The sequence below is a fragment of the Rhinopithecus bieti genome, unplaced genomic scaffold, assembly GCF_001698545.2.
Source record: "Rhinopithecus bieti isolate Rb0 unplaced genomic scaffold, ASM169854v2 scaffold_2254, whole genome shotgun sequence".
Lineage (NCBI taxonomy): Eukaryota > Metazoa > Chordata > Mammalia > Primates > Cercopithecidae > Rhinopithecus > Rhinopithecus bieti.
In genome coordinates, this window is record NW_016803982.1 from 5391113 (window position 1) to 5399317 (window position 8205).

At 38.8% G+C, this 8205-nt stretch overlaps 1 protein-coding gene across 1 annotated transcript in view; it reads right to left on the reverse strand.

The window, feature by feature from the left end:
- Window positions 1–8205, reverse strand: part of IPO5 (importin 5) — a 72321-nt gene that overhangs the window by 52424 nt on the left and 11692 nt on the right. Inside the window, 1 exon segment of the mRNA XM_017862180.1 lies at window positions 4669–4779. Within this exon segment, the coding sequence (XP_017717669.1) occupies window positions 4669–4718 (50 nt within the window). The 5' untranslated portion in view covers window positions 4719–4779.

The following is an 8205-nucleotide window of genomic DNA, read 5'->3' on the forward strand; positions in this document are numbered from 1 at the left end:
GTTGGTGGTGGGCGCCTGTAATCCCAGCTATTCGGGAGGCTGAGGCAGGAGAATCGCTTGAACCTGGGAGGCGGAGGTTACAGTGACCTGAGATTGCGCCATTGCACTCTAGCCTGGGTGACAGAGCAAGACTCCATCTCAAAACAAAAAAAAAAAAAAAAAAAAAAAAAAAAAAAAAAAAAAAAAAATTACAGACAAAAACAACTCATTCAAATGACTAGGTCAACAGTGAAATTTGATAAATTGCCTAGAGGCTTGCTTAGGGCATGGCCCAATCTCCAGTTACTTTTTAACACCTGTTGTGGTATGTGTTTTTATTGGCAATGAGTCTGTAGATTACATATATTTGCTTAATAGTTACTAAATAATAGAAATTTCAATCAAGTTTGCAGATATTTTTTACTGTTATTATTATTATTGTTATTGTTATTATTTTGAGACAGAGTCTCACTCTGTCGCCCAGGCTGGAGAGCAGTGTTGTGATCTTGGCTCACTGCAGCCTGCACCTCCTGGGCTCAAGCCCCTCCCACCTCAGCCCCTCCAAGTGGCTGGTCTGCAGGCACAAGCCACCACACCTGGCTAATTTTTGTAGTTTTGGTAGAGATGGGGTTTCGCCCTGTTACCCAGGCTGGTCTCAAACTCCTGAGCTCAGGTGATCCTCCTGCCTTGGCCTCCCAAAGTGCTAGGATTACAGGCCTCAGCCACCACACCCGGCCAGGAGCTTGTTTTTTTAATGAGGCAAAGCGTAAACCTAAGATTATTTCAGGCAGTCTAAAAACAAAACGATTTTGTATTAGTGGTGACATCAACTGCTAGAACACAAAATCACAGTCCAGCCTTAACATTTTAAATATCCAATTAAAAGGGAAGGAGAAGCATTTTGAGGTTAATGAATGAAGAGACCACCCACCCCCCTCCAAAAATGGGAGAAATTCCAGTAAACTTGGGGTAGATAGCAGATGTCCTGACAGTGGAGACTGGTTCTGGTGTCTAGAAAACCTCCTAGGTGGGGACTGTATTTCTGGTAGCACGCTTGCCATTTTGGAGAGTTTATAATGCTCAGCCTTCTGGGAAGCTTACTGCACTTAGAAGCCCATTTCTCATAGAGAGTATCCTTATAGTTTATAAGAGTATCATTTTCTTATAAGAAAATAACTCAGGGGCCGGGTGCGGTGGCTCACGCCTGTAATCCTAGCACTTTGGGAGGTAGGTGGATCCCCTGAGGTCAGGAGTTTGAGACCAGCCTGGCCAACAGGGTGAGACTCCGTCTCTACTAAAAATGCAAAAAAAATTAGCTGGGTATGGTGGTGCATGGCTGTAATCCCAGCTACTTGGGAGGCTGAGGCAGGAGAATCACTTGAACCCAGGAGACAGAGGTTGCAGTGAGCCATTATCATGCCACTGCACTACAGCATGGGCAAAAAAAACCCCTCTCAAAAAAAAAAAAAAAAAGAAAGAAAGAAAGAAAGAAAAGAAAATAACTAAGATATTGCATAAAGGCAGCCTGCAGCAGTATAGATTTATTTATTTCCCAAGGAGATCAAATGGTAGAAGGTAAAGAGCCTTGAACTTGAGTCTAGAGGATTTGTATCTTTAGTCTCTTACTAGCTGTGTAACCTCAAGTGCTTAATGTCACTAAGCCTCAATTTCTCATTTATAAAATGGGGATAATAAAAAGTATAATATTATTAATCATAAAAGTTCTTCTAGCATTAACCTATAATTGGAAGTAAAAATGCAAGGATAGAAAACTTTTGAGTTTTGCTCACTCCGTATTCGCTGCCATTGCTTTGGCCACATTAAAATAAAAAAACAAAAACAAAACTGCCCCAAAGTAATGTACTTAGTGGTTTATCTTGTGAATGGCCAGCTCCTTTCCCTTGCAGTTTATTGGACTTGACATTACTTCCATTAAGTGCTGGAGGCAAATTTGCTTGGAGCATTTGCAACCCCTTAAAACGAAGTCTCTCTCAACTGATACGTGAAATCTAGGCAGTTTAGGATTTTTGCTGTTAGGAAGTACTGTGCAGCCTGGGCGTGACCTGTTTGTAATACTGCAGGAGACAAGGGTCCTTAACTAGAGGACATCAGAATCCTCTCCTGCTACTGCTCTTAGTTTTATGGGCTCCCATGTTGATGGGCGTGTTCTGGAAATGGGAGAAAGTTGGAGAAGTTAGACTTGTAAGATCTCTGTGAAAGCTTTTCTCAACTGGGATAGACTTTGGTTTTGTCTGCCCTTTCTGGTTCGCAGAGTGCTGAATGCAAATAACATAAGATTCTCCCAAGTGAATAATCTAATTTTTTTTCAGTTGCCTCGGGTCTCTATGACTCCTCATCTTGGTATTTGTAAGCTCTTATGCTTTTGATATCACAATTTATTATGAGGGTCAATTTAGATGATTACAGATTATAAATCAAAGTGTTATAATCTGTAACTACACCAATGTAAGCTGGTGGCATTATTGTTTTTATTAATAATTAACCTGGTACAATGAAAAAGAATGCTGGCTTTGTTTTCTCATCTGTAAAATTGGAATAATAGTTCTTCATAGGAGTGTTTTGAAAGTTTGGACAATATATGTAAATTCACATAGTAGGGTGTCTGCATATGTAGACACTCAATAATTATCTTTTATTAGTAAGATGGATTTGGGAGTTAAATGTGACCTTAAGCAAGTAATTACTCTTTTTGTTTGTTTTTTTAGAGCTGGGGCCTAGCTATATTGCCCAGGACAGTCTTGAACTCCTGGGCTCAAGCGATCCTCCCACCTCGGCCTCCCAAAGTGCTGGGATTACAGGCTTGAGCCAGCATGCCTGGCCTTAAACAAGTAATGACTCTTAAAGCTGCATCTGGTGCATAGTCATGTGCATCCCATTTGTGTTTATATAAAATCTACTTGCATATTTTCTATTAGTCTCCCAGTTGTGCAGAGTAAAATAGTATATGGAATGGATTACCGATATTCAATAGACACTTGGCTGATAAGTAAGATTTCTGACTCTAATATTGATGTTTTCTACTGCCTAGATAAGAGCCACAAAAAAATTGGGAACGATTGAAAAATCGTTTATTGAAAATATGCTGAACTATTCACATATTTTTCAACTGATTTTTTATCAAAACTTTCAAGTTCCTGCTCTGAAGCAGTCTGTTACATACAGTCAGTGCACCCCAGCCAGGGGCAAGTGGGACCCTATCAGTCCTAAAGGACATTGTGCACAATAGGCCCTCAGTAAATTGTGGAATGGAACACAGGTCAGGGAAATTTTGACTTGATTGTCTTCTTTTGTGCCCTTTCTTAGTTTTATATTTGAGATTCAGTGGATATCTGCAGGTGGAGGGACTGATTTTAGGGAGGCTGGGAGCAGAGGCTCCAGAGCCGGCCAATGTGCAAGTTCAAATGATAGCTTCACAACCTACATGCTGTGTGATCTTGCCCAAGTTAACCTTCCTCAAGCCCAGTTTCCTCTTCTCTGAAGTGGGCGTAATAGAAGTATTTTTTACTACTGATTAAAATACCTGGCAGTAGTGCCGGGCACAGAGTAAATGCTTAATAAATAGTGGCTTTCATTGCTAATACAGATTGCAACCTCTAAAATTTGTAACTTTAATTTTGATTGGACATCTACCTGTTAGACTATTGCATTTTTATGTTTCCATTATATAAGTGATCATGTTAGAGGAATGCATAATAATTGTGGAAGAAAAAGATCCAGTTTGATTTGATTATCACAGAGCATTTAAAGGCTCTTTCCGGCTTTCATTGCTACAGTTGCAATGCCCATTATGGTATCCACTAGCCATTATGACTGTTGACCAATTGAAATATGGCGTGTTCGAGCTGAGATATGCTTTTTTTTTTTGAGATGGAGTCCTACTCTGTCGCCCAGGCTGGAGTGCAGTGACACGATCTCGGCTCACTGCAACCTCTGCCTCCTGGGTTCAAACGATTCTCCTGCCTCAGCCTCCTAAGTAGCTGGGATTACAGGCGCCCGCCACCATGCCCGGCTAATTTTTTTTTTTATTTTTAGTAGAGATGGGGGTTCACCATCTTGGCCAGCCTTGTCTCGAACTCCTGACTTCGCAATCCACACGCCTCAGCCTCCTAAAGTGCTGGGATTACAGGTATGAGCCTCTGTGCCTGGCCTGAGATATACTTTAAGTGTAAAATACACAGTAAATTTCAAAGACTTAGTAGGAAATTAGGAATAACAATTTTATATTGGTCACATGTAGAAATGTTAATATATTGGGTTAAATAAAATATATTAGTTGTATTTATTAATAAACTTGTTAAATGTATTAATTTCATCTTTTTTTACTTATTAAAATATGGCTACTAGAAACTTTAAAATTGCATATGTGATTTGTATTTGTGGCTAGTATTATATTTCGATTGGGCAGTGGTTTGCTACAGAATAAAATAGCCAACTAGCTACACATAGGTGTCCTACATGCTTTGTACATTGACATTTAGGAAGTGACTTTTGGGTGGGTGTGATGACTCACACCTGTAATCCCAGCACTTTGGGAGGCTGAGGTGGGAGGATTGCCTGAGGCCAGGAGTTCGAGACCAGCCTGGGCAACATGGCGAGAATTTGTCTCTTTAAAACAAAACAAAACAAAACAAAACAGGAGGTGACTTTTCCCCAGGTAAAATCATTTACCTTACTGTGTTTTCTGTTGCTTCCAGTTTTCCAACTTGATCCTCAAGCATTTGAAGACATGGTACAGTACTTTCTGAGTAGTGTTCCTTGCTTAGGAATTTCTTTCCTCTGCTGGTTTGACAGAAAAAGAATGGCAGACCATTAGACGCTACTTAATTTTGAAGATGATATTCTTAAAAATCAAATCTGATTTTGAAGAATAAATCCTTGTAAGTTAAATCAAAGACTGGTTAAGAGTTGGAGAAAACAAAAGTATCTTTTGTTTTCTTGATGTTAATTGTTTTCATTTAACAGTGGTAAGTGGATTTTTAAAAATCATTTGTTGCATTTTAAAACCTGAAATAAAAATATACTTAGCAGAGGCCGGATGCGGTGGCTCTCGCCTGTAATCCCAACACTTTGGGAGGCCGAGGCGGGTGGATCACGAGGTCAAGAGATCAAGAACATCCTGGCTAACATGGTGAAACCCCGTTTCTACTAAAAATACAAAAAAAATTACCCCGGTGTGGAGGTGGGTGCCTGTAGTCCCAGCTACTCTGGAGGCTGAGGCAGGAAAATGGTGTGAACCTGGGAGGTGGAGCTTGAAGTGAGCTGAGATGGTGCCACTGCACTCCAGCCTGGGCGACAGAGCAAAACTCCGTCTCAAAAAAAAAATATATATATATACACACACACATATATATACGTGTGTATATGTACACATATATGTATATAAAAGTGTGTGTGTGCATATATATATATACTTAGCAGAAATATTTCATTTCTAAGTTAAATGTTTTTTCTTAGAACACAAATAGGTTGAAAGTAAAAGGATAGAAAAAGATAAACCATGCAAACAGTATTCAAAAGCAGATACACAGCCTGGACAACATAGTGAAAACCTGTCTCTACTAAAAATACAAATGTTGCTAGTTGTAGTGGCAGGCACCTGTAATCCCAGCACTTTGGGAGGCCGGGGGTGGGTGGATCACTTGAGGTTGGGAGTTTAAGACCAGTCTGTCCAACATGGTGAAATCCTGTCTCTAATAAAAATACAAACATTAGTTAGCTGGGCGTAGTGGCAGGCGACTGTACTCTCAGCTACTCGGGAGGCTGAGGTACGAGAATTGTTTGAATTTGGGAGGCCGAGGCTGTAATGAGCTGAGATGGTGCCACTGCACTCCAGCCTGGGCGACAGAGCAAGACTCCATCTCAAAAAGACAAAAAACAAAAGCGGTGGAATGGCTCTCTTAATTTTAGACAAAATAAATTTTAAGACAAAATGTCATTAGAGATAAAGAGGACATTTTTATAATAAAAAAGTCAATCAGGAAGATAGAACAGTTTTAAACACATGTGCCTAACAGCACCAAAATACATAAAGCAAAACCTGACAGAATTAAGGGAGAAATAGATAAGCCACCAAAAATAGTTTGAGATTTTAGTTCCCACCTTTCAATAACTCATAGGACAACTGGATAGATCAATGATAAATGGAAGACAAAGAACAAGATAAACCAACTACACCTAAAAGACAAGCGTAAGACACTCCACCCAAAAACAGCAGAGTAAACATTTTCCTCAAGTGAATATGAAGCATTCTCCAGGATAGACCATATGTTAGGCCGTAAAACAAACTTCAGTCAATGTTAAAGGATTGAAACCATACAAAGTATGTTCTCTGACCACAACAGAATAACATTAGAAATCAAAAACAAAAGGAAATTTGAGAAATTCACAAGAGATTAAACTGCATACTCCTAAATAACAAGTGGGTCAAAGAAGAAATCACAAGATGACCTGGCATGGCACCTTGTGTCTCTAATCACAGTGCTTTGGAAGGCTGAGGTGGGAGGATCCTTTGCACCCAGGAATTAAAAGTTACAGTGAGCAATGATCGCACCACTGCATTCCAACCTGGGTGACAGACAGAGTGAGACCCCTTCTCTATATTGAAAAAAATCACAAGAGAAATTAGAAAATACTTTGAGATGAATGAAAACGAAAATATAATGTACCAAAACGTATGGGATAGCAGTGATAGCAACGCTCATAGGGACATTTCGAGCTGTCCCTATGAATTAGAAAAGAAGAAATCAATAACCTGCTTTCTTTTTTCTTTTTTTTTTTCTTTTTCAATAACCTACTTTCTTAGATACTAAAGAAAGAAGGGCAAACTAAATCTATAACAAGCAGAAAGAAAGAAAGCAAGGAAGAAAGAGGAAGAAAGAAGACTAAAAAGGAAATAAATGAAATAGAAAATTTAAAAGAGAAAATAAAATAACCGTAAACTGTTTCTTTGAGAAGATCAACAAAATTCACAAACTTTTGACTGTACTGACCAAGAAAAAAAAGGGGAGACTCAAATACTAAAATCAGGAATGAAAGAGGAGACATCACTACCCAGCTTTCAGAAATAGAAACACTTATAAGAGAATACTCTACACAATTGTGTGCTAACAAATTCGATAACCTAGAGGAAATGGACACATTTCTAAAATGCAAATCAAGAGTGATTCATGAAGAAATAGAAAATATGAATAAATCTACAGCAAGTAAAACTATTGAATTAGTTATTTTATTTTATTTTATTTTATTATTTTTTGAGACAGAGTCTTGCTCTGTCACCCAGGCTGGAGTGCAGTGGCGTGATCTTAGCTCACTGCAACCTCCGCCTCCCTGGTTCAAGCAATTCTCCTGCCTCAGCCTCCCTAGTTGCTGGGACTATAGGCACACACCACCATACCTGCCTAATTTTTATGTTTTTAGTAGAGACAGGGTTTCACCATATTAGTCAGGTTGGTCTTGAACTCCTGACCTCAGGTGATCCACCTGCCTCGGTCTCCCAAAGTGCTTTGATTACAGGTGTGAGCCACCGCGCCCAGCCAAATTAGTAATTTTAAAAGTCACAAAGAAAAGTGACTTTACTGGTGAATTTTACCACACATTCAAACAGCAATTAACACCATTCCTCCTCAAACTTTGCCAGAAAATAGAAGCAGAATGAAGACATACTAAATCATTTTATAAGGCCAGTTGTGCCCTGATGCCAAAACCAAAAAAACTGTAGACCAATATTGACACAAAAATTCTAAACAAAATACTAGCAAACTGAATTAAACAACATATAAAGAGAATTATCTACCATGATCAAGTGAAACTGATCTGAGGAATGAAAGGTTGGCATAACATATGAAAATCAATGTAATATACCATATTAATAAAGCATAAAAAGTTTATGAGCATCTCAATTGATGCAGGATAAGCTTTTCACAGAATCCAATCCCTTTTCATTATTAAAACACTCAACAAACTAGGAATAAAGAGGAATTTCCTCAACTTCATAAAAGCCATCTGTGACAGACTCACAGCTAATATCATATTTAGTTGAGAAAAACTGGATGCTTTCTCCCTGAGATCAAGACAGTAATGTCTATTCTCACCATTTTTATGCAATATTTTACTGGATGTTCTATGTGTGTGTGTATATATATGTGTGTGTGTGTGTGTGTGTGTCTGTGTGTGTGTGTGTATATATATATATATATATATATATTT